The sequence below is a fragment of the Aethalodelphis obliquidens genome, unplaced genomic scaffold (genome assembly GCF_003676395.1).
Source record: "Aethalodelphis obliquidens isolate GAN/ISIS:26980383/991018 unplaced genomic scaffold, ASM367639v1 scaffold43, whole genome shotgun sequence".
In the NCBI taxonomy this organism is placed as follows: Eukaryota; Metazoa; Chordata; class Mammalia; order Artiodactyla; family Delphinidae; genus Aethalodelphis; species Aethalodelphis obliquidens.
Window position 1 is genome coordinate 7,898,369 of NW_020837987.1, and position 26,034 is coordinate 7,924,402.

A 26,034-nucleotide genomic window follows, 5' to 3' on the forward strand; every position below is an offset into this window, starting at 1 on the left:
CCTCCATCCTCTAAATACTCTTCCCCCTTTTCTTGTTCTAACTGAGCCTGGCTTCCCACTCCTGCAGCTTCCCAAGTGGGAGGCCAGGTGGCCTCCTAGCTTCTCACTGCTGCTCCCAGACCCATCTCCCCTCCCCCAGGCCCCAGCCCCGAAGCGCCTGTGATAGCACTTCCTGCCCCACTTTGTTGGTATCAGCACCCCCCTGCCCGCCCCCCATGACTGCTCCTCATTTTTGTGAAGAATTTAGCTCACTGCCACTCTTTACCGCTGCTGTCTTTATTCTCAGATACTTGAAAGGGCAGATCCGTCATCCTTCCACCACCCTGACTTCTCAGTTTCCGGATTTCTTGTCCTACCTGTGTCCTGAGCCCCTCACATCCTAGACCAGTTCTCACCACATTGGACCCCTGAGGAATTAAAAAAACAAATACGAACACGTGAATCCTGCCTTCACAGAATCTGATATAATTGGTCCAGGTGTGGTCTAGGCTTAGGGATTTTAAACACTTATCCTTGGTGATTCTGATCGCCGGCTAAGGCTGGGAACCACCGGCCTGTACTCAATTGCCTCCTCTTCTGCCCATGAATGTCAAACGTTTCCACCCTCCGACCACTCCCTCCTCGCTTCCCAGCTCGCCCCCATGAGGTCAAGTCTCCGACCCGACATTCTTGGGCCTGGCCAGCAGCCCCAGTCCTCTGTTCTGCTTCCTCCTTCAGCGCAAGGCGTGCGCTTCTCCCCTCGACACCTGTGTCTGAGTGGATGCTCCAGGCTGGAGAAGACCCAGCAAGCGACCCAGACCCGCTCTTCAGCTCCTCCTGGCCTGGGGCCTTGCTTCCCTCCCCCTCGCCTGGACAGCTCTTCACAGCTGCCCATCACCACCACTTTCTCCCCACCTCAGCTTACCATCGGGCTTCTCATTTCATGGGAAAATAGAAGCAGCCAAAGCAGAACTTCCGGCCCCTGGCCAGACGTCTACCGGCAGCTGACAGAGCAGTTTTCTCTTTTCGTGGGCGACCTGTCCCTCCTCCCGTCACAGGCACCCCTGCTCCAGTGCACCGACCCCCTTCCCCCTGGCCCACTCGGCAGCATCACCCAAGCCGTTCTCCCCAGTCTCTGATAGCAGCAAACTTGGCCTTCCCGCACCGTTTCTGTCACCATGGAACACGTCCACCCCGCAGTGAGTTCTAGCCTAAAAAAGAGAATGCTCCCTGGACCTCCACACTCCCCACCAGCTCTGCCTCTCGCCCGCTCCCTCTGCTCCCCTTCCAGCCATGCTCCCGCCTGGGGCACTGGCTGGCCCAGTTTGCCCAGGGCTTTCCTGGTTTTCAAGCTGAAAGTCTCACATCCCAGGAAACCCTCAGTCTCAGGTGAATCGGGACTGTCGGTCAGCCCGCCCCTGGGCCAGGTTGCCTGTGCTCAGCCTCCCCTCTCCCCCTGCTCACATGAACTCAACGCCGCCGTTCAGTGCATTCAGGCTTTTATGACCAAGCCTCTGCCCCCCCAACCCACACGCAGGCCGTGGAACCACTCTTGTTGAGACCCACAGTGACGTCCCCATTGCTAGGTCCAGTAGGAAGTTCTCAGGCCCCAGCCCAGCTGCCTGGCCAGTGTCTCTTGGCCTCCGGGACAGCTGCTCTCCTGGCTTTCCTCCCGCTGCACCGGCTGCTCCTTCCCGTTGTCCTTGCAGTTTCCTCGTTTCTCACACTGAGGTTGGGGGGCGCCCTGGCTGGGAAGGTGGCATTTGAGCAGAGGCCTGAAGGAGGTGGGAGTGGTAGCCGTGGGGGAGGAGAGTTCCAGCCCCCAAGGCAGCCATCGCAGAGACCTTGAGGTGGGCGGGTGTCTGGAATTTCTAAGGGGCAGCGAGGAGCCCCAGTGGCTGGAGTGAGGGGGTGAGTGGGAGGAGGTGGCGGGCAGATCCTGGGGGGCCTCGTGGGCTGTGGTAGGACCGTTGCCCTTTTCTCGGAGATGGGAGCCAAGAGGAGGTAGGTGAGTGTAGGTAGCTAATCTGTATCTGTCTCCTCTCTTGGGACTGTGGTTTCTGCCTGCCAGGTTCAAACCCCAGCTCTGTGACTTTGGGCAAATCACTTAGCTGCTCTGAGCTTTGATTTCCTCATCTCTAAAATGGCAAGGGACTTCCCTGGCGGTCGAGTGGTTAAGACTCTGTACTTCCACTACAGGGGGTGCGGGTTCGATCCCTGGTCAGGGAACTAAGATCCCATATGCTGTGCGGTGCAGCCAGAGAGAAAAATAAAATGGGCAAAAAACCAGCAACTGTTGCATCATAAGGTTGCACACAGAAGAAGGGCTGGCATGTGGGGTGGATGCTGGGGTGTTCACTTCTGCTATTGTCAGTGTCAATATTCTTGACATTATTGATGTTACTGTTATTTCAACATTGTTGAAATCCCCTCACAGCAAGCCCTGGATGAAAACATGGACCTCTTGGAAGGTATAACTGGCTTTGAAGACTCTGTCCGAAAATGTAAGTTCCTCTCTGAGCTTGGGCTCCCTGCTGCGGGGGAGGGAGTGGCAGCAGGGTCTTGGGGGTGGCCCTTCATCATCTTTGTCCCTAATTTCCACAGTTATCTGCCATGTTGTGGGCATTACTTATCAGCACATTGATCGCTGGCTGCTGGCCGAGATGCTCGGGGATCTGACAGGTAAGGCCCCCTCTGGGTCCCTAGTGCCCGTTTAGGAGGTTGGGAGCGAGGAGGGCGGTGGGCCTCAGCCAGCTTCTCAGATGGGCCCACCCCTGCCTCACCAGGTCATTATTGAAGGCCCAGGGAGGGAATAAGGAATTAGTATAAAATGTTCCCTTCTTTGGCGGGGTTCCTGTGGCATTCATTCATTTATTCTGCGTAAATTAATTCAACGCCTATTCTGTGTTCAAGGCCCTGGGGCCACAGCAGTGAACAACACAGAATGACTCAGATTCGTTCTTGTGGAGTTGGCAAAGCAGATGACAAATGAAGATGTACATGTCCAGTGGGAATTCATGCATGACAGCCCCTAGAGAGGGCTGGGGTGGGCGAGGGGCGGGGGGACAGGAGGCACATGGAGGTGAGGAGGTGCAGCGTCTGAACGGTTACAGCCTGAGGGCAGAGCCAATGTGAGGATCCCGTGTGCTCACAGAGCAGCCAGGAAGCCCTAGGCTGGAGCAGGGTGAGAGGTGGTGGTGGGAGGGGCTTCAGATACTGAGGAGCCTCCTGCCTGAGGACTTTGTCCTTTACCCTGAGTGAGATGGAGCCACTGGAGGATCTGAGCAGAGAGGGACCTGATCAGATTTATGTTTTTAAAGATCCCTCCAAGGGCTTCCCTGGTGGAGCAGTGGTTGAGAGTCCGCCTGCCGATGCAGGGGACACGGGTTCATGCCCCGGTCCGGGAAGATCCCACATGCCGCGGAGCGGCTGGGCCCGTGCGTGAGCCATGGCCGCTGGGCCTGTGCGTCCGGAGCCTGTGCTCCGCAACGGGAGAGGCCACAGCAGTGAGAGGCCTGCGTACCGCAAAAAAAAAAAAGATCCCTCCAAAAAGAAAAAAAAAATGTGTGTGTATTTGCTCATTTTGCAAAAAGAAACGCAAGAAGGAAAAATAAAAGAACTAAGGAAAATGGTTACTCCCTGGGGGCCGGACGTGAGAACAGGGAGGAGAGTGGTGGGTTGGGGGAGAGATTTCTCTAAGTACCGTCTTGGGTAGTTTTGCCTTTTGAGCCAGGTGGGTTTTCTGTGGGATGTTTGTGTGTTTTCAGTGGAAGCTAACTTTTAGTGGGCACTTTGAGTCAGGCACTATACTAAGTGCTTTACCTCGGATAGATGTTTTACATATTTAAAAGTGAAATTAAATCAAAAGGGGATGAAACAACCCTTAGAATGGAATGTAAAGAGAAACAGATGAATAATAGTCATACAGAAAAGAGTTATTTCAAGGAACAGAACACTTCTCTGGCTGGACAACCTTACAGGCATATTTTCTAAAGGCAAAAAACAGTTGCAGGGAAATGCTTAGACCTGGTGCCATAAGCTTATTGTCAGTGGTAATGATGACGCCCTAATTCTGAAGCCATTTCATGTAGATTGTGGCGAAGGGCAGATAAGTACACTGCTGTCATTAGGAGCCGAGCTTCGAAATGGGAGAGGTAAATAGAAAATGAAAGGAGGCTAAGGCAAAAGCCCTGTAACGGGAAGGATGAGAAGGCTAAAAGGCTCCCTCTGGCTGCTGTTCGGAGAATGAACTGTAGAAGCACCAGGCCGGCAGCAGGAGACCAGGTGGGCTGAAGGCGGGGAAGGGGGACACCTTGGCCCCCCGGTGCTGTGGGATCAGAGTGCGCAAAGCCCCTGTGCTGCTGTGTCCCCTGCAGACAGCCAGCTAAAGGTGTGGATGAGCAAGTACGGCTGGAGCACCGATGAGTCGGGCCAGATCTTCATCTGTAGCCAGGAAGAGAGCATTAAGCCCAAGAATATCGTGGAGAAGATCGACTTTGACAGTGAGTGGTGGCCTGAGGCCTCAGGCTGTAGGCCTTAGGAGGTGCCCTTTGACAGACCAGGGCTGGGGCCCCAAAGGACCCAGGTAAATAGGTTCTGGTTCAAGGCCAGGAAATTGGCATCTGCCAGACTCCCCTGACCTCTTCCGTCCCAGGCCGCCTGCCCAGGGAGGGATGGCAGAGAATGCTGGGTGTCCTCCCCTGGAATTCTGGGTACTATATCCTGCCCTGAAGCACTCAGTAAGACTTCCCGGGGTCTGGAGGGGCCTTGCAGGGTGTCCCCGCACCTTCACTGATCCCAGGGCTCTCGGGGCCTCAGCCCCGCATCTGCTAAAACGCAGCAAAACACCAACCAGAAGTGCAGGCTCTGCAGTCCGGCTAGCTGGGTGGGATCTTGGTTCTTTATTTCATAGCTGTGTAACTTTGGGCAAGAGATTTTTATCTCTCTGTGCCTCGGTTTTCTCACGTATAAAGGGGGGATGTTGGCACCAATGATTATAACAAACACTGTGTAGTTCTTTACACTTTTTAAGTCATCGGTCCTCAGGTCACCCCCGTAAGGTAGGTGCCATTATTGTAAGTAACTGAACACCACCACGATAGGCACCTCATGGAGGTGTGAGTGTGAAGTGAGGCGATCCACGTGCACCACTTAGCAAGGAACCAGTCCCACAGCTCACTGAAGGTTACCTTTGTCACCATCACGTATACATTACCTAACAGACTCCACTGGCTGCTCAGCTGGAGCAAACCTGTTGTTCCACTAGCACGTGCTCTCTCACCTTTGCGCTGCATGGATGTCTTGGAGTGAGAGAGAACCGGGGGACAGGGAAGGGCTGCTTCCTTAGGCCCTGGGTCTCGAGTGTGATTTTGGTGTTTGAAAGATACGGACTGGTATGGTGTAGCCTCTGAGTACAAACCAAGTTGCTGCTTAATCGAGAAACAAGATTGAGCGGGCAGTCATCTCCACGATTGGGGGCTGTGGACCCTCACTCTAAATGAGATGTGCCCACTGGGTGGGGTTCTCTGAGAGAACTCACTGGAGCAAAGGGTTCTGCAGTGAGGAGATGTAAGTTCAGTGCTCAGAGTGTCTTGCAAACAGTACGTAATAAATGTTACTATGACGGTGATGATGATAGCGAGCCACACTTACTTAGTAACAGGCATTGTTCTAAGGCCATCATTTAATCCCATAGGGTAGATGGTTCTTACAGGTGGGAAACTGATGTTTAGCGACTTGCTTGAGGTCACCCCCCCCCCACCCTGCCCCCGGTACAGGGTGGAGCCGCGACCTGAACCTAGGCCTCCTTGTTCCAGACTCCAGACTTTTAACTCTACTGCCTTTGTGATGGTGACTGAGGGGGTCTGTGATCATCTGCCCCTAAACAATCATGGGCGCTGTGGTTGGTGGCTAGAGGTTCGTCTCCCGTTGTGCTCACGTTGACCCTGGCCTTCCCTTTCAACAGGTGTGTCCAGCATCATGGCCTCCTCCCAGTAACTTTGCAGGCGTTTAATAAAGACTTGTTGACTTCTTAGCCCTGTTATCTTCTTGTTGGCTACCTGACTCTGCCCCTCTCCCGCCAGGGGAGCAGGCCTCGCATGGCCCTGTGCCGGGGCCACCTCTGTTCTGGCTGCCCACACCCACGTCCACCAGCAGCCAAGCTTCCTTTGATCTCCTCCTCTGCCCGGACCCAGCAACTGACCTCCATCACCACCTTCCTGACCTGTCAGGTCACAAGTGGAGGGCACGCAGCCATGAGTCAGCAAAGAGGGTGTGAATGGGCTGTGGGTGAGTCAGCAAGGAGGAGGGTGTGAATGGGATGTAGGAGCCCAGCCCTGCACCTGGGGCCAGCTTGGGCTCTTCTGTCCTCTTGAAAACCTAGGCGAACAGGTGTGGCCACTGGGTTCCTGGTGAGGGAGAGGCACCGGTTGCCCTTGGCCCTCACAGATGCAGCCACTAGTGGCCTTGAGGCAGTGGCTGGAGGGGTGAGTTTGCGGGGGCGGGGGGGTATTCTGGCTGCTTGCTCAAGCGGTTTTGTGTCCTTGCTTTCTGTTCCTCAGTTTCCTCATCTGTGAAAGGGGGAGAATAATGCACCCTTGTCAGAATCATGAGGATTCTGTGAGCTCTGGCTGGTAAATTCCTCAGATCAGGACCTAGCCTGATTTTGGCGCTTAGAAAACTGGAGTCGTTAATTTCAGAGTCAGAAGAGTTTGTCCCCAGTGTTGCAAACTAGTCCCCAGCACTCTTCTGTTCGGTGAGACTTTATAAGAAAATTGGGATTTGAGGCCAGGCCATTCCACCCCTACCCCATGCCGAGTCCCAGCCTACAGTGGCCAGGAGGCCCAACACACGTCACATGATCTTAGTTGGGTTGGTCATTCGCATCTTACAAAGTATTCCAGACATTCTGGCAGAGTGACCTTAGGTTGGTTATTCGCATTTTATAAGGTATTCCAGACTTTCAGGCGGAGTGACTTTGGGCCGGTGTCTTCACCGGTGAGCCTGTTGCCTGCAGGAAGAGGGAGTGGGGACAACAGTGACTGGGGAAAATGGAGGAAATCAAATGCCACAATAGATGCACATCCCTTTACATAGACTGCTGGTGCCCCTGAGGGAGCGCCTCATTCTCAAATGACCATATGTGTGGACTCTGCCCACGGAAAGGGCAGGTGAGCCTGTGCTGCCAGCCTTCCCAGCCCTCCCCACTTGCCAGCACTCACACCCATCGTTCTCTGAGGGCCCTGACTTGGGGAGGCAGGGCCGACGGGACACCCTTTGCTCTGGGATCAGACCTGAGCAGGATCCAGGAACTAGGGCATACCCAAACCCTGGGGAACAGGGTGCTTTTGCAGCTCAGGAATTGGGAGCTAGCTCTAAGGGGGGTAGAAGGAGGGGAGACTGGGATGCTGTTACCCACCCATTTGGTTGTGTGAGTCAGCAAAAGGCACCCGTTCTGGGTGGGCACACTCCCACTCACCCACGTAACATTGCCCTTGTGAAGGGTACAATGGGCCATGGCCACCCTGCAGGGGAGGAGGAAATGACCTTTATCTGTTTTGGAAGCCACAACTTGTCCGGCTTTGCCAACCTGCTTTTACTCCAGGAGGATCATCCTTTGAGCAGCTAAGAGGCCTGGCTCTGCAGAACGACTGAGTTCAAACACCAGCCTAGTGACCTTCGGGGGTGTTAGTCAACCCCTCTGTGCCTCAGTCTTACAGCTGGGGAGAGTACCCACTCCAGTCATTGCTGTGAGTTAATGCACTCAACTTGTCACCTGTCATGGTGGCTTGGGCTTAGGGCTGCTGTTTCAGGTGCTTCCACAGTCGCCTCTAGACATCCCAGGACCTGTTCATGTTCCTACCCTGAGAGGATGCAGCCCTCTCTCCTTTGTTTCATCTAAGTAGCATTAATAATGGGATACAGCATTTATTTGTTTTAATCCAACACTTATTTATTTAATTTATTTTTTTGACCGTGAGGCTTGTGGGATCTTAGTTCCCTGACTAGGGATTGAACCTGGACCACAGCCATGAAAGTGCCGCATCCTAACCATTAGACTGCCGGAGATTTCCCAGTAATGGGATACAGCATTTAATAAGTTCTGACTGAAGTCTCGAGAGCTCCAAGAAATGGTGATGTGGAAATGGTGAACCTAATGCCAGGGCCCACTGGCCATACCCTTTCACTCAGGGATCTCTCCCTGCCCCCTCTTCTTGCCTGCTGCACCTTGACCCTCCATAAACAGTAGCTATTATTACTGCACTGTCCATGGATGGCTGCTGGGAAGTGGCCTCAAAGCTGGCAGTTAAAGGGAGCCTTTAATTTAAACCTCATTGGCTGGGGACTTCGACATCCACTTCATCTCTGAGCCCTTGGTCTGGGAGGTTTCTCAGTGTCAACCGGGAGCACGCAGGGAGGGGCAGATGGCCCATTGTTTGAGTGGCCTTTCCCTGCCCTGCAAGCCCAGCGCAAGAGTCCTGGGCTCGTTCTGCAGGTTAGGCAGGAAGAGGGTGCTTTGCCCCAAGCCAGACCCAGCCCAGCCCAGCCCAGCTTTGGAAACAGCCAACACCCGTGTCTTTGGCCAGGTCATGGCATTATCTGGGAAAGTGGGCTGCCACCTAGGCATCATCCCCTTCCTTTGCTTGCCCTTGGATCTCTTCTAGTGCCTTTGAGAGAGGAGAGGAGAGATCCCGGTAGCTCCCATAACCTGGAGAAGCTGTGTCTTCCAATCCCCATCCCCAGCAGATGACTGCAACACAGTCCTTTTGTATTGCCGGTCAGGCTCTGCTTCAGTCAAACCCTTACCTTCGTACCTTCCCTAACACCCACCCATTTCCCTCAAGGTTGCTCTAGGTCCAAAACCTAGAGCCATCTTGAGTCTTGATTCTTTGCTCTTTCCCGCCCCTGCCTCCCACCCCCATCAAATTCATGACACTAAGTCTTGGAGGCTCCACTTTCCCACATCCTCCCACTGCCTCTCCTCAGCACTCTCCTCCTTCACCCTCTTGTCTGTCTGTCCAGCCTCGTCAGGACCATCGCGGCAGCCTCCCCGCTGGGCTCCCTGAACTCACTCCACCTTCTACAGTTTGTTCCCCTTGTGTGGCCAGACAGACCCTATGGACAGTTGAATCAGACCCCACCCCTGCTTGCAGTCCTCTCCTAACTTACCATTGCACTTAGAATAAAATTCATTATATGTCCGCACTGCACTTAGAATAAAATCAAAACTTCTTTTCAGGCAAAAAATAGTAAAAAAACAAAAAAACCAAAAAAACTCCTCAGATTCTTCAGTATGGTTTTAAGTCTGTTCATTCATCTGGGATTTATTAAGCTTCTGTCTTGTACCAGACACTGCTTCAGGGGCTAGAGATACAGCAGTGACCAAAGCAAAAGATCCTCACCATTCACGGGCTGACATTGTTGGGAAGGAGACAAATAAACATGATAAATAAAGCGGTCATGTAGTATATTAAATGGTGATCAGTATTCTGGAAAGAATAAAGCTGGGAAGGTGTGGGATGCTATTTATGAAAAGGTGGTCAGGGGAGGTCTCACGAGGTGATACTTCCGCTGATCTGCAGGAGAGGAGGCTATGAGCCCAGGGGATCCAGTATCTGGGGAAAGTGTTCCAAACAGTGGTAACAGGTATCACCGTATACAAAGGCCCTGAGGCTGGAGCATACCCGGGGTGTTGGAGGAACAGCTAGGAGGCCAGCAGTGTGGCGGGAGCTCAGAGAGGAGGGGCAGAGTGGGAGGTGAGCTGGGATAAGAATGGGGACCAGGATGACCAGGACCTGGAAGACCTTGTGGGTTTGGCTGAGGCCCCAGGAGTCTCGGTTATTTCAAAAGCTGGGCTGGGCTGCACCAGTGCAAGGAAGACTCCGGCAGCCTTTCCTCCTTTCCTTGACTTTGACACGAGGCACCAAAGGAAGGTTCTGAGCAGGGAGGAAGGGACTTGATCTGACTCAAGTGTTCACAGGCTCCTTCTGACCTCTTGTGAGAAGGAGAGTTGGGAGGTGAGTGGAGGAGCAGAGAGATGGTGAGGACGCTACTGCAGTGGTCCAAGCGAAGACAAGGCGAGGCTGGACAGGACCAGGATGTGTGGCCGTGGGGGAAAGGGGAAGTGGGTGGATTCCGTACATACTCTGAAGATGGAACTGACAGAATTTCCTGAAGAACTGGATGTGGGGTGTGAAGACAGAGGAGCCAAGGAGGACTGCAAGCTTTGTTGCCTGCACAGCTGGAAGGATGGAGGTGCCATTGACTGGGATGGGGATGACTGTGGGGTGACCAGGTCAGAGAGCAAGATGAGGAGCTCCGCTTTGGATATTTACACTTGACATGCCTCAATGTAGCAATGTCATTTATCTGTATTTATTTATTTATTGCTGCGCCACGCCCCCCCATATTAGCCACTTGAGAACCAATCACATTTATCATGCTCGGCACCATATCGCCAGTACCCAAGAACAGGCCCTGGCACACCAGTAGGTGCCCAATAAATGTTTGTTGAATGAATGAAGATAGACAAGTCCAAAAAATCCTCTACCTTTCCCATCAGCCAGTATCTATTCCAGTCTATCTAACTCCCATGTTCATTTCGTGAATCCCTCAGGTGTTTGTTCAAATGTTCTCCTTCTCCGCAAAGGCTACCTTGAGTACTTCGTTTACGTTCCAGCTTTGCTTGATTTTTCTCCATAACACTTACCCCTGTAATATATATGTACTTAAAATTTTGTTGTCTCCCTTCCATGAGGCCAGGGAGTTTTGTCTATCTTGTTTACTGGCAACGCACACAGAGGGCGCTTAATAAATATTTGTTAAATTTCTGTTACTGAATGGGAATACACGCCACGCCTCAGCAGGTTCAAGCCTGATGTCGAGACCCGCCTTACGAATCATCCATGCTCGGGCCCCGCCCACACGCAGAGGCTGCGCGCGCTCACGCGGGAGAGGGGGCGCGGCTCGTCCATGAGCTGAAGGGCCGAGGGGAGGTGCACTCTGCGCAGGCTCCGAGCTCCCCGAGGCGGGGTTTCAGTGCTTTTTGGCATAGGAAGCGCGCGCGCGCGAGAGGGCGGCGGCGGCGGCGCGGTGCGCAGGCGCAGCGAGCAGTGCGCAGGCGTCAGCGGAGGGCGGGCTGAAGCTGCTGAAGCGGCGGCGGTAGCGGCGGCGGCGGCGACGGCGGCTCGGCCAGAGGGGCGGGAGCAGAGGCGGGAGTGGACGGGCTCGGGAGAGGCAGCGGAATGGTGGACTACCACGCGGCGAACCAGTCGTACCAATACGGCCCCAGCAGCGGGAGCAATGGCGCTGGCGGCGGGGGTAGCATGGGCGACTACATGGCCCAGGAGGACGACTGGGACCGGGACCTGCTGCTGGACCCGGCCTGGGAGAAGCAGCAGCGCAAGGTGCGCGGCCCGCGGGCCGAATGGGCTGGAGGGGGGGGCTTCCGAGGGAGGCTGGGGGCTGGGAGGTCCTGAGACGGAATTGGAGGGTCTGTGGTGAGAACTGGGCGTCCTGGGAATGAACTGGCGGGTCTGGGAAGGGGTTTAGAGTCCTGAAGAGGAGTTGCAGAACTTGAGCAGGGAATTGGGAGTCTGAAAAAATAATTGGCGGCTGAGTAGGGAATATGGAAATCTAAAACAAGGAATCGGGGAGCCCGATGAAGGAATTGGAGGGTCTGGGCGGGGAATTGGGGGAAACCGGCGAGATGATTGGAGACTCTAAAATGGAATGGGGTCTGAGGCGGGACTGGTGGGTCAGGATGGACTGGGGGGTGTTCAGAGAGAAACGGGGGAGTCTGGAATTTGTGGGTCAGGATAGAGTTAGGCGTCGGGGGAGTCTGAAGAGCTCGAGTACGGAGGGGGTTATTTGGATTGCGGAATCCTCTGAAGAGGGTTGGAATTGTGGGAGCCCCGGGTTGGGGGACTTCTAAAGGGGATGAAGATTCTGGAAGTCTGAAGATGGAGTAGGGGTACCAAGGAAGGGATTATGAAGTCTGAAGAGTAGTGGGAGGACTGGGGAGACTGGGGAGGTGGAAGGAGGAGAGGGGCTGAGGAAAGAAGTGGGTGTGAAAGGACCCGGAGCTTGGGGGGTGAGAACGGGGAGGGCTGCTAAGGAGGAGTTCCGGGACTCCGGGTCTGAAGGGAGAAGTTAGGGAGCTGTGAATAGGAGGTTTTGGAGGAGGTGAGATTTATTTGGGGTGCGCTGTTCTACGGGGAAGAGGAGAAGATTGGGAGATAGGAAGAAGAGGAGGAATGTGATGAGGCCGAGACCTCATTGATGAGGAGAGGCCGAAGGGGGGATCCAGAGAGTATCTGGAGTGTTTTGAGGAGGGGTTCTGAAGAACTGATGGAACGCAGACAAAGCTCAGCAAAGGGTTGGCGGCGCCGGAGGCTAAGGTAGCCTGGACCAGGTGAGGATGGCGGGAGGGAATGAGCGGAATGGCGGATGGTGGGAGGGAGGTTAGAGTAGTAATGAAAGTCTCATTAGAAAGGGAGTGTGTGATGGATAGACTGAGAAAGGAATTTGGGGGTGGGGGCTTCTGGATATGCAGTCCCGAGACTGGAGAGAGTGTGTGTATTGTGAAGGGAGAATACATTGTTTGGGGAGGAAGAGGTGAGAGTGTCCAGAAGAATTGTGTCTTTTGGGGGTGGTGGTGAAGAGCTCTTTCTAAAGCAGGGTCTGTTTTCAGGTGGCATGTTGAGAAGGTGGTGTGTGTGTGTGTAATCCAGGGTGGTTGAGAGGGGAGAGCTCCAAGCTTATAGAAGAGAGGGTTTGAGCATGTGCAGCAAGAGCTAAAGAAAGGAGGGTGTTGAGTGGGTGTGTGTGTTGGGAGGGGGCTGTTTAAAAGTGTTGTGTGTGAAGAGGGTGGGAAGTACTTGCACTTAGAGGCATTTAATATGTTCCGGAGATCTGGATTTTCTTCCTAGCTTTGTTGTCAGCTCTGTGGCCTTGGGCAAGACCCTTGATCTCAGGGCAGTTCTGTCATCTGTGACATGAGGAGGGGTCGAAGGGGTCCCTTCTTGATTCTACAAGGACGGATGTGTGTGGTGTTGGGACTTCGGGAGGGTAGCTTTGGGGGAGCTTCCTCAGGATCATGGGGGCCAACTCAGGCGAGGGGCTCGAGTGGTGAGTGCGGCTGGAAGCCTCTTGAGGGTGTGAGTTGGTGCTTTGGGAGCTCCGTGCAGGCAGCCCAGTGTGGAGGGGAAAGGGTGAAGGGAGCAGCTGTTCCAGGCACCCTGGGGTGGAGCCTGGCATGACCTTGGGTAAATTACCAACCTCTGCTTGAATTTCCTCATCAGTAGTTGGGGGGGGGGGGGGGGGGGGCGGCTTGATGGTGGTGTCCTTATCTGTTGCCCCACCTTCCTCCGGGTGGGCAGGTTGAGATAATCTGACATAAAATTCTTTTTGAGGGGAGAGACCTAGCCTGCAGTCTCAACAGTAATTTATTGCCGGAGGCAGTGCCGGGCTGGAAAAGGTTAAGAGTTGCCAAGAGACTTGGAAAGTTGGGAGGGGAACAGGGGGCCACGGGGTTGTTTTTGAGCATGTCTGGGATCTGTCTTCTCCAGCTCCAGGTGCTTGTGGAGAATGAGCTTCGGAACATTTTTACTCAGGTGGTGGGAGTGGGGACCTTCCCATTCCCTCCCTTCCTGACTTCTACAACTCCCAGAGTGACTCCCTTTGCTAGCTCACTTCCACTCCCCTCTGGGAGTTAGGGTGTGTGCTCCTTCGTGGTTATAGGCTACCTTGCGCGCTGGGTGAGGCTGAGGCACCATTCAGGCCTGGGTGGGACCCCCTAGGGGACTCACCGGAACCCCTAGGCCTTGCTGCTGTTGGATCATCCTCCCTCCTCCCTTCCACAAGGACCAGGCGAGGTTCAGGGAAAGGGTGGCTCACAACCCCTCTAATACTAGCTGTTTTAGGTTCTCAATAAGGGGCAGATTCTAGTGTGTCCTGCTTTATACAACTGCTACAAATACTTACACATAGCTGTACTTTGGGGGGAAATGTTGCTTCACTGCTGTGCACCTGCCTGTTACGGGGTGGGGATCCTTTCTGAAATGGGAGAAGGAGTAATTGAAAGGAACCATATACACAAGTTTGTGCTGTTGTCTTCCTTCTAAGAGGAACCCCCCCACCCCCATTCCCCCCAGACAGGCTGGCTGGGTTTTTCTGCGCTGCAGTGTCACTTTAGTGAATGACAGATTGCCCTTCTTGCCCCTTCAAGGCTGAGCCACTGGTCACAGGGAGAGTGGCAGTCCTGTGAGTGTCCTGTGTGTACTCTCATACCCTAAAAATCACTATCCAGGATAGCTGTAGGCCCTTAAAGCGTGTGGAATTGAATTCTTCTAGGAATTAAGCAAGGTTTGGCCCAAGTCAGAGGGTGCGTGTGATCCTGGTGGTTCTCACTTCTACCTGAAGCCCTTCTAAGGACCCTTGTAACCAAGGCATTACCTGATAAGTAGCTTATGCAACAGTTCTGATCTGGGAAGGCTCTGCGTGTTTTCTCCAGGGGTGTGGGGGAAGGCCTGGTCTGGCCTTTGAGCAAATTCTTGAGCAATTATAGCTCTGGGCCAGAGTTCTCTCTCCCAGTTTCTGAAAGGGGCCTGGGTAGCCTTGCCCCGCCCCCCGCCCCCCATTCTGCTGGACAGGTGAGGTCACTTGATAGCTGATCTAGAACTTCTCATCACAGCAAGAGGAATTGCCTCCTTTGCTAAGGTTGCCTGTTCATTGAAACATCACTGCTTACAGGGCCTCAGTGTTTAGACCCTGACCTTTGACTCAGGCTCTATTAGATTTGAGTTAATTATTTGAAAGTTCTGATGGTGTCTTGTTTGTTTTGTTTTTTCCTTAGGCTGATGATAGAGACCTCAAAGTAGCTGTCTGTTATTTTGTTCCATTACTCTAATTGCTTGCCTCTTAGGACTTGGCTGAGACTAGCAAGATCCTTAGCAGTTTTAAAAACTGAATAAGTTACATACTGAAAACAAAAACAAAACCCCAAAAAACCTAAACTCAGTTGTCATCTAGAATTAAAGACTGTAAATATGTGAGGGCGGCAGGTATCCTGTTTGCCTTCTTGGGAGAGAGGTAGGGGTAGCTATTAGCTGCTAGCCTCTGTCCTCCCCGCCCCCCAACCATGTGTTTTAAGAACAGGGCTTTTCTGATGACTGTGGAAGAGATGAGATGTGGGAGGATGGCCTGGGAGTACAGCGCCCCTTGTACTCACTCACACTCATTCAGCTGAGAGTTGAAATCTGGTTGGTGCCATGGAGTGGTGCCTGTTTCTTCATATAATTCTGTGCTCTCCAGGGCGTGGGCCCAGGATTGCCCTCTACCTTTTGAAACACCCTCCCTGAGACCAACAAGGAAGCTGCTTTGGCAGCCGGGAGCTGACTCACTCTCCAGTTGGAACTGGTGCTAAATGGTTTCATTTAATGGCAGCCGATTGCCTGGCCTAGAGTGGGATGCCTTGTGGGAAAAGTTTGGTGAAAGTGTTGGAGGAAAACAACCCCGGAAATGAGGGTGGGGTTTTAATATCCAGGTGCTGCTGGTGCTATTAAACTCCTGAGATGCAGTACGGGAGGTCAGTTAAAATGTAGGCTTGCACTCAAAATGTCCTTTTAATCAGATGTCAGGGGAGCGGGGACAAGCCTGGATTCCAATCTGAAGCCTCTGGGGTGGGGAGTTCTGCCACTTAAACATATATTCCAGTCACGGCTGACTTTGGCCAGACAGCACCCTTCTACAGCGTTAACTGAGTGAGTAGTACAAGTTATTTGGCAGTGCTGGTCTAGCAGATGACAGCGAAGAGAATGGAGCCAGAAAGGAATTGATTTGGGGAAGGCTCAAGGAATTTCTGAGACTGTTGAGATGAACGCTTTTGGCTTTTGCCATATTGATTTATAGTGTGCTGGGAATTGTACAAGCCTTTGACCAGATCTTAGGGTTGTTCTTTAAAAAAAAAAAATTCCTTTGCTCTTATTTTGGGGGGAGGGGAGAGGGAAAGGGCAAAAATAAGGAACAGCTGTTTGCTCTGGTATCACTTGCTCATTCAGGTTTTCTGAATGGCTGAATTATCAACATGTTTCTCTCTTGTCTGGCATTTGGTATATTCCAGATCAATGGTTTCCCCAGCTTTATCCTTATTTCCTTCACTTAGTGATGTCTGTGTTTTCATCAGTCATGGTCAGTTCCCTTCCGTTGCCTTTATTTACCTATTTATTTTACAGAATAGCAAATGCACTCACGTTACCTTGTTTAAGTCTCCCTTCCCCCCCTTTTCTTTTTTCATGGAAATAGGAGGCAAGTGATAGCAAGTTGGTAATTCAATGGCAGTGGTAATTGAAACACTGACCTACTAAAAGGTGGGTGGAAGCTTCTACTTGAGCAGCTACAAATCCTGTCATCCAGGGAGGTTTGAAAGAAGCCTTTATGTCCTGGGTAGTTTGAGAGCTCAAAATCAGTCTCCTTTAGGATGAGGTTAAACTTTGAAACATCAAAGCATCAAGCGCGGTTATAAGGAAACTTAGTTTTACAGTGTTGCCTGTCTAGACGCCAGAAGTTGTTATAAAGTGTCTGAAAGTGGCACAAGTAACACTTGCTTTTCTTCAGGAAAGTTTATGAGTTACATTTTAGTCAGTAACCCAGGTATCAGGGAGTGTAGGGTTCAGTGAGTTAAGAGAAACAGAATCATTTAAAATTCCAGCCTCTGTTTAAAGAGTGATCTTATTGGGAGGAAAAATTAACCGGCGGCTGGGAGGAGGATCCCGCCTCCTCCAGAAAGTGAAAACTGCATACATTTAACTGGCAAGAGTGACCTTTATCAGTGCTTGGGAAGTTTTGTCCAAGAAGCGGTCTCCCTGGGATTATAAAAATCCCAGAGACATTTGTCTTGGTGTTGTGCCTTTTTTGGTTGTGTTGTTCTTTCATGTCCCTCCCCCCCTCCCCTTTCCCTCGTAAACAACAGATGCATTAACTTGGAATGTCCATGGAAAGTCTTTAAAAGCTGGTTGGTGTAACTTGGTTGCCTTCTCTTTACTCTGAGCAGGAGTTACTCCGGAAGAGGCCAGTGGACTTTTTTCTTAGATGTAATTTACTGAAGTGGTATCTAAAAGTGAGTGAATAGAGCTTACTTGGGATATGCTATTTGCCACCTGTTTCTGTACTGGCTCCTGCCTCCCTGGAGTGAGGTGAGCCCCATCTCCCCAAGAGCGAGGGACCATCCTGTGTTTCCAGAAGGGACAGTGGTTCTCCAGCCAGAGCAGCCTTCCTCACCCCCACCCCATGCTTGTCTCCGTACTTCCTGAACTTCAGTCATTTGTGATTTTTCCTTAGCCACTTTTGCTTTTATATACTTAATAACATTCTTTCAAGTCAATTTGCCCTTTTTTAAAAATTATTTATTTATTTATTGGCTGCGTTGGATCTTTGTTGCTGTGCGTGGGCTTTCTCTAGTTGCAGTGAGCATGGGCTTCTCATTGCCGTGCGGAGCATGGGCTCTAGGCGCACGGGCTTCAGTAGTTGCAGCACGCAGTCTCAGTAGTTGCGGCACGCGGGCTCAGTGGTTGTGGCTCGCGGGCTCTAGAGCGCAGCCTCAGTAGTTCTGGTGCACAGGCTTAGTTGCTCCGCGGGATGTGGGATCTTCCCGGACCAGGGCTCAAACCCGTGTCCCCTGCATTGGCAGGCGGATTCTTAACCGCTGCGCTACCAGGGAAGTCCCTGCCTTTTTTAACTTAAGTTTTAAAGGGGAAGTTTATATGAGCATTGCAAATGGAAAACCTAGCTTCCCTGGCCATAAATAGAAGGAAACTGCAAAAGTAAACAGGCTGAAAACAAAACAGTGCTATTAAGTTCTAGCTAGGTACTATTCCTGCTGCAGGCTCTGGACTTGAGGCATGTTCCCTTTGTTGAAAGGAGATTGGCAAGTGTTGGTGAGGTGTTAGAGACCCACGTACCAAGCAGAGACTTTCTCTTTGATCAGAATGTTTTCAAGAGAATCAAGGGGAATAACCTTCTCGCTGTTGTTCAAGGTTTAATGGAGAGTGTGGATAACCCTTAAAATCTCCCATGTGTGCATGCCGCACTTGGAAAAAACTTTATATCGCTTGACCCTGAAACATTCCGCAAGTGGCGGGCAGAGTGACTTACCCAGGAACACACAGCCCATCCTGCTTGCCCGGCATCCCACTGTACTACCCTTGAACAAGATTGGATGGCACTGGGTTTATCTCTGCATATTCAAATGTTAAGGTTTCTTGGGTTCTGGGTTTTTTTTTAAGTAACTAGGGCCATGTTCTAAATACAAGAATTGTGGGTTTATCCCTTGCTCCTCACATCGCTTTTTCTTTTTAAGGCTCCAGCTTTCTAACACATATACACTTAAAGTTTGGCTGCTCCCATGAATAAACCACCCTGCTACCCTGTCTGGGTTTGCATCCTAGATTCAGAAAGGAAGGCAGTACCCTCCTGCCAAGTTAAGGAGGGCTGATTTGAATGTTTTGCTTCCAAATATCAGAGCAGAACAGATTCCTTGTCTCCTATGGAACTATGGACATGGGGCAGAAGTAGTTGGAAGTGGCAGTTACAACTCCACAGAACACAGTGAAGTCATCTCGGGAAGTATCATTGATGGTGCTGAAATGATTGAACGGGATGCTAGAACACCATCAATACAACAGCATTTGTGTCTTCAGCTTTGGGCAGGAATAAAGAAGACATTGTGGTTTGTTTTATGCTTTTTAATGTTTTCCCCCCAAAGATGTGGGGCTGAGTGATGTCTTGTTACTGGCTTTCTAGTGGGTTTTTCTTTTCATCTTTTTCCCCCTCCCTGATGGCTGTTGAGAGTGGGTGGAAGCCACAGTCTAGGTGGATGGGAGGCAGTGCGGAAGGCAGGCAGTACGCCTTCCTCCTTGTTCTCCACATGTGAAGGGAACACATTTGGTTTTTTAATCTCCAAAGAGCCCAGGATGAAGGGTTTCCATATCTTACCTCCTGACCAGTAAGGATTCCAGCTCCAAGAATGTCTTAATTAGCAGCCATCCAGGATGGGGGCACTGCAGGAAGCCAAATAAATGCATTTCTTCTTTTTCCTTTCCTTAATATACACTTCATTTCAGTGGCAGAGAAGGCTAGTTTGAGGTTAGGAGAAACATCACAGGAGGAAGCTTGAAAGGGATTGAACAACCAGCCACCACGCTGGGAGGTTGCTTGCAGGGGTGTCACGCCAGGAGGGTTTGTGGGTCTTCAGCTTGCGTTATTGAAAAGACAGGCTTCCCTTTACCAAGCCCCAAGGGGCAGTGCTGGAAGCCAGCTTCAGTCAGTGTCACCGGCCTCGGTATGCGCGTGTGCAAACATCAACACATCAGCGCTCTATGATCAGTCTAAATCAGGGTGTGGGTAAAAGGTATGTAGTTGATATCGCCATGGAAACTGAGTTGCTAACTGTTTTAGGGATGCGGCTCCGTACTAGAGGCAGCACCAGTTGTGGAATGTTGGGCTACTGGGCAGAAATAGGCTGCTGCCAGCCAGTCTCACAGAAGATATCCACACGAGTGGTGGCCACGCTGGGGAGGGGGACGAGGGGCCTCTGTTCCGTGGCGCAGGAGTCAGGCCAGCCCGTTTTATTGTTTTATCGATGAGGGGTGTGTATTTGCGCAAGAGACAGAGAGAGAGGGAGAGAGAGGGAGAGAAGGACTAGAGTACACCATGAAAGCCGCTGTTGGCTTTGTGGCTGGGATGTGCGCTTTTTCTCTAGGCATTTAGAGTTGGAATTTCAGCTATGTGACTTCTTAATAGCAGGGCAAAATGTGCCTGCATCTTTTGCCTGTTTTCGCAAACACTGACAAATTAAAAAGAACTCTGAAGTTTCCAGCAAATCCCAAGCACAGTTCATTCCGTGATAACATTTTTTTTAAAAAAATCCACATCCTTCCTACTCCAACTCTGACAATAAATAAGCCTTTTTCTCCCTATCATCCCCCCCTTCCCCCCCCCCCCCCCCCCCCCCCCCCCCGCTTTAAGGAAATGAGTATCTTTACATTAAACTGTGTCTGATGAAAATATTAAATGCTTCTTTGGCTGCTGCTGGCATGGATTATGTTTGGAAGAGTCAGTTTTGTGTTTTGTTTTTTTAATTTTATAGGCTGGTATGATCTTCCAGTTCTGGCCTATGAAATAAGCTCCATTTCAAAATTCAAAATGTCTGGAAGCAGCTGGCTTGCCAGGCTAGTTCAAGGGCAGTCTGATGAATCACCCCTTCTTACAGGCTGTCTGCTAACCAATCCTGGAAGGTGTCCAGCCCGTAAACATCACCAGGATCGTCAGGCAGTTTTTTCTTTGCAGGACGGGGTGTGGGTGGGGGCATCGTTTGAGCTTCACTGCCAAGTCTGGTAGGATTTGACTTTCTGTAAGACAGAAAGGTCTGTATCAAGATATCTTTTTCAGAGATGTCAGGCCTGTAGTCGCCCAGCACTGTGTCTGCTGGTGGAGTGAGAGGAAATACCTAGACCAGTTGGGGTGGGGGAACCTTCTTAACCGTTTGGGCACTCGAATTTTCCCTTTCCTTTTGTAACTTTCATTAACTCACTGACTCACTGACTCAGGGACAACCCACGGAAGAGAATTCAATCCATTGAAAGCAGTGAACCATTTTAGGGATGACTGTGGTTGATGCATCATGGCCCAAAGCTGTGGAAGGTCAGGGAGCGGCACTCGGCTCCTACCCGCTGCACAGAAACACCCCAGAGATTCAAAGGGAACAAGCTTTGACCATAAAAATACAAGACTCCCAGCTCGTTGAGTTCTCTTCGCAGCTACCTTAGACTTAAGAAAGTTCTGGGCCTCTTTAATAAACAGCCACAAGGCAGGCCTCGCCAAATACGGCCAGCTCCAGGGCCACAGGGTTAGCTTAGGAGACAACTTTCTGCCTAAAAATAAGTGTATGTTCCTATCGAACATTCCAAGCATAGTTTAAACATGAGACTTGTGAGTAGCAGTTCAGGCCTTGTGGGTTCAGTTATGTCAGAGTGTGGGCAGTTGAGGGTCTTTGGGGAGCCTAGCTCCCCACTTTGGGATTGGCCAGTGGCCACCAAGGAAATCAGATGACCAAATGCAAACCATCTTCCAACTCATTTACATTCTTTTTTTTTTTTTTTAATTTATTTTTGGCTGCACTGGGGCTTCATTGCTGCACGCCAGCTTCTCATTGCAGTGGCTTCTCTTGTTGCAGAGCACGGGCTCCAGGCACGCGGGTTCAGTAGTTGTGGCTCGCAAGCTCAGTAGTTGTGGCGCACGGGCTTAGTTGCTCCGTGGCATGTGGGATCCTCCTGGACCAGGGATCGAACCCGTGTCCCCTGCATTGGCAGGCAGATTCTTAACCACTGTGCCACCAGGGAAGTCCTCATTTACATTCTTGATCTACTCACAGGCTGGTGGGGGAGACAGAGAGCAAGCATGTAAATAAAACAAGGTAATTTCAGATGGGATTATGCACTATGAATTTAATAATAACAGTTAGCATATGACTCTGTGCTAGACACTATTCTAAGAGCTTTACGTGTATTGACTCATGTAATCCTGTGAGGTAGGTAGGTGTTGTTACCTTTACAGGACAGGTGCAGAAATGGATCCATTGAAGTTGAAGTCACTTGCCTAAGTGACAGTGCCAGGATTTGAACCTTTCAAGCCTGCGCTCTCATTTCTACAGTACACTAGAGTCTAGTGATTGGGAATGGCCTGGAGAGAGGTCGCTGCAGGGAGGAGGGCAGTGCAGGTACTTTAGATCAAGAGGAAGATCTCTGAAGACATGACATTTTAGCTGTTCCCTAGGGGATGAGAAAGAGGGAGCCAAGAGAGCACTGGGGGAAGGCCGTTCCAAGAAGCGGGAACGAAAGTGTGGAGGCTCTGAGGAGCAGAAGGGTCAGAATGGTCAGAGCAGGGCACGTAGAAAACATGGGCACAGCCAGATCTCTTAGAGCCTTGCTGTTGGAAGTGGTGATGAGGCCCAGGTCTGCAAATTCAGTTCTTCTTAGACTCCAGTAGGCCAGGAACCTCATGCTTCCAGAACTCTGGCCCTGCAACCCTTTCCCCTCAGGCCCACTGGACAGGCCAAACCAGAACTGACTTCTAAAGTGGGAACCCCAGGACTGTAGAACATTAAACCGAACAAAAGCTTCAATTATCTTTGTGATCACTGCTGCAGAAGACACCTGTGTTTGATTAAAGTGTTGGTAACTTCTGAATCTGGAGTTTTATGGCACTGTGTACTCATATGGCTTTGTAGTCTCTCTTTTAGCTTCTACCCCATGAACAAATTCCAGCTCCCTTCAGTCCCCTCAGGAGGCTGCTTGATATACAAAGCATCTTTGGTAAAATGTTGTGTCTCCCTCTTTGAAGTGGGAAGCCCGGAAGCCTGATTTTTTAAACTGGCTCTCCTAGGTCCCCCTTTCTCTGTAAATCTCTTCCGTTTACTCAGTATTTCCGCCTCGTTTCCTTTGGTCAGGTGGGGCTGTAGCTAGGGTGGTTCTAGTTCAGAAAGACAGATGTGCAGGCTGATTTCATTCTGAGGCATGCAGCTTTCTGTCCCTGCTGGAAGCCAGTCCAGGAACGTGGTAGATTTCATTTGGCCCATGGCTGTAGGTTGGAAGGCACACCTTGTCAAACTAGTTGTGTGGCTTTTACTCAGGAAGGGAGGAACGGTGACAGAGCTCGGAGCTATTCAATGGGCACTTCTGACTGCACACACTGCACCCAGCAAGAAGCTAAGTTCACGGATCATAAAGTGTCCATTGTGAACATGGGCTGGGATTCTCTCTGCCCTGCCCTAGATGCAATTTGACAGCAAAAATCATGCCTTCTGACAGAATGTAAAGGAGCGAATGAGTATGAAGGTGTCCTGTAATGGCCCGGCCAGCCCAGCTGCTTCAGCTGGAAAGAAGATGGTGAGGTTTCCATTTTCCTGGCAGCATACCCATGTGAACTTGTTAAATCTTTTAAGTAGCTGTATAGGAAGGGAGATGTGTGTGTGTTTTTATCCTTACCTCCTTAAATATAAAAATAAAACTTCCCCTTTATAAAACTGATTGAGAGTGGAAAGAAAGTCTATGGCGAGTGGAAAGTGTGTCCGATTGTATTGAGTCCTACCCCACGTTTGGGAGACAGCTGTAAGTTTCCACGGTGGGTGGCTTATTATGCATTTATGTTGAGCTGAACCTGCTCCAAGCTGTTCCTGCGGATAGAAAAGGCTTTCTTGTGGGAGTGGGGTGGGGGGGAAGCTGTCTCTTTGCACCACACAGGAGAGACTTGGAAGGTCTGTTGAAAGACTTCAGCAGGCGTCACTTGGGTAGCAGAATTAGGGGCCACTGACCAAAGTGCTTCTGCTTTTACACCAACCAGCATCTTGTGTAACATGAGTAGGGGCTTCATGGGCCCTGGAGTCCCGGGCTCAGGTAGAAACATGACCGCCAGGGCCAGACGACAGCCCTCGCTGGGCCCCTCTGCAGAGCGGAGCTCCGCGCTGAGCCTTTGAGGGTATGAGAGAAACCGGAGACCCGGCCCATGCTCTCAAGGAGCTTGTGGTGTAGCCGGGGAGAGAGCAGAGCCACATGAGACCTCAGGAGGACACTAAGCGGCCCACGGACAAGCCCACCGCACTCTAGCTGTGTCCCAGGAGAGGAAAGGGGGTGACTAAGGGCAGGTGGGGTCAGTCATGGAAACTTTCATAAAGGAGGTGAGTGTGGCCGCGGGCAGGTTTCTGGGGCCAAGTGTTAGGGGGATCCCGTCCCGCATGTGCAGTTTGAACAGGTTCCTTAGCTGCCTCTCATGAGCAGTCCTACCAGTTCCTTCCCTCAGTGAGTATTGTCTATGGGGAGTTTCCCATTTGAGGCACCATGTTCAGTGTGTCTTAGCCATGCCTTGGAACTTCTGAATTGCAGGACCCCAGGTTCTGAATCCGTATCCATTCGCAGGTCCTGTCGCTTTCAGGGCTCTAGGGGGCAGGCCAGACCCTTCCCCAGGTGGGCAGCTGCTCTGACTAATCCTTTTGAGGCATTTGCTTTCAGCTTGCTGATGGTCCCTTTAGAATAAGTGCAGGCTTCAGAAAGAGAGGAGCAGAGAGAGACCCCCTTCTTCCGTCCAAGGGTTTCTTCAAGCCTTGTGCCTTACGGCCCCTCTGGGTATGTGATGCTTGCCACTGCCTTCCAGTTCAGATGACACTCAAAGCCGGGAATGGCGGTTCTGTGTTGATCATGGAAATGAATGGGGTTGAGTCCCGGCAGGCTGGCAGGTTTGGTGTGCCACAGTAAACACGCTATCCCTGGATGAGGGTAGCCTCCAAGTGTTCTGTCCTGAGAGTTTATTCTTGCCTGCCAAGTGCAGCTTCCAGGTGCTATTCTTTTCTTTAAATAAATGCCTTAGACTGGCTTGTGGAACTTAAGAGTTCCCATCCCAAGAAATACTCGTCTGTTTAAAAAAAAAAAATAAACCTCCTCATTCAGATGCTCATGGCCAAATGTGTGACTCAGATACTGCAGTGCCCTTGATTTGCTTTCCCCAAATTGACATACTTGAGTGCACTCTGGCCCCACCATGAGATAAGGTTGGGGTAGCTGGCCCGTGCCCCTTTCTTTGCATGGTTTCAGTTTGGGCTTTTTCTCCCTTCAGTGGATGCTTGAGAGCCGTGATAGCACAGCTCATGCAAATCTGAAATCATCCAGTAGAACCTGGCCTCCATCTTTTAGACTGCCCGGGATCAGTAGGTTTGCCATGGAAGGGGTTGCAGGTGTCGCCTGGAATGAGCCATTCTGTGTAGCTTGGGCACTGAAGCAGTGTTTCTGCCGTTAAGAGCTGCAGGATGTTAGTACATCCAGTTTCTGTTGCCTTTTCCAGCTTGTTATGGCTTCCAGTCAGGGTCTGCCTTAATCCTTAAGAGGTGCCTCTTTCCCCGCTTTTGAAAGGCAGAGATGGGAGGGAGGTGGACTTTATTCCAGGAGAGAACCCGTGGCTCACTAGTTGCAGTCGGGGAATGCATTGCTCTACCCACACTTTGGGAGAGGTTTCTGGGGGAGACGTTGAAGAATATTCAGGATCAGAATGTTTGTTGCATGAAGCCAGGCTCTGGGAGGAGATGCCTGCTCAGCCGGTGGGTGAGCCGATAGCACCCAGCCTGCCCACCAGACGATAGGAGACGGCTCAGTTGTCACTGGGATCCAGGCTGTCTCCTGGCTCAAGCAGCTGCAACCCGGGAGGGGGTGTTGAGAGCGCTGAAGCTCCTGTGGGAGGGCGCTTCTGGCCACAGAACCAGGAGGGAGTGAGAGGTGTGGGGTGGGGAGAGGGTCAGATCACAGCCTTTAGAGGGAGACAGAACTGGGTTCCGCACCCATCTCCTCCACCTGCTGTCTGCATGACCGTGGGCAGGTGACAGGGGTTAAGCCTCGGTGTCCTCCTTTGAAAAGGGCCATCATCCTACCTCACAGGATGATTCTAAGATTAAACAAGAGAAATAGTGTGTATGAAGCACTTGGCACAGTGCATGGCACATTGTCAGTGCTCAGTAAATGCAGCTTCTCAAAATTCCTTCAGCAGCTCACCATCCTGCATCCAGGTGGGGTCTGCTGCCTGCGTCTCCTTTTTAAAGGAGTTGAAAGGGTCTGCAGAAATGTGCAGCTCAGTGGAAAACCAAAATGTATACCCCATTTCCTAAAGTCCTCCCCCAGAGAGCTCTGAACCCTAAACCCGGCCAGCGACTTCAAAGCAGCATTCACTGTCAAGTGGCAACCCGAATGTGAGATGCAGGTGACATGACGAAGCCCTCTCCCCAGCCTCTGGGTCCATCTGGGCCTCATTACCCGGGACGTGGCTTCTTGTTTCTGAGCTGCAAGCCCTAAACAGTTTTGTGTCTGGATGAGCCATAGGCAGTGCCAGCAAGGCTTTTTTGTGAGTAACCCAGCTTGTTACTAAGTTTGGAGTCAGCCGAGGGGCTCTTCCTCAGGTCCGCTTCTTTCCCTGTCCCCTTCCCCCAAAGCAAAAAAAAAAAAAAAAAAAAAGTCCTTATCAGCT

The 26,034-nt window shown here is 51.4% G+C and overlaps 2 protein-coding genes across 9 annotated transcripts in view; both read left to right on the plus strand.

The window, feature by feature from the left end:
- The window catches only part of EIF3K (eukaryotic translation initiation factor 3 subunit K), a 12,197-nt gene extending 6,184 nt beyond the window's left edge, over positions 1–6,013 (plus strand). For 2 of the 4 annotated variants that reach the window (XM_027079461.1, XM_027079458.1), the window contains exons 5-8: positions 2,417–2,483; positions 2,584–2,661; positions 4,356–4,564; positions 5,945–6,013. In XM_027079461.1, the coding sequence (XP_026935262.1) occupies positions 2,417–2,483; positions 2,584–2,661; positions 4,356–4,519 (309 nt within the window). In that variant the 3' untranslated portion in view covers positions 4,520–4,564; positions 5,945–6,013. Of the gene's footprint in view, positions 1–2,416; positions 2,484–2,583; positions 2,662–2,892; positions 3,008–4,355; positions 4,565–5,944 lie in introns of those variants that run through there. The other 2 variants (XM_027079459.1, XM_027079460.1) reach the window with 2 other exon arrangements.
- A 5,110-nt stretch (positions 6,014–11,123) lies between these two features.
- The window catches only part of ACTN4 (actinin alpha 4), a 71,660-nt gene continuing 56,749 nt past the window's right edge, over positions 11,124–26,034 (plus strand). For 2 of the 5 annotated variants that reach the window (XM_027079450.1, XM_027079454.1), the window contains exon 1: positions 11,124–11,384. In XM_027079450.1, coding sequence (XP_026935251.1) covers positions 11,223–11,384 — 162 coding nt within the window. In that variant the 5' untranslated portion in view covers positions 11,124–11,222. Of the gene's footprint in view, positions 11,385–11,449; positions 12,392–26,034 lie in introns of those variants that run through there. The other 3 variants (XM_027079453.1, XM_027079451.1, XM_027079452.1) reach the window with 3 other exon arrangements.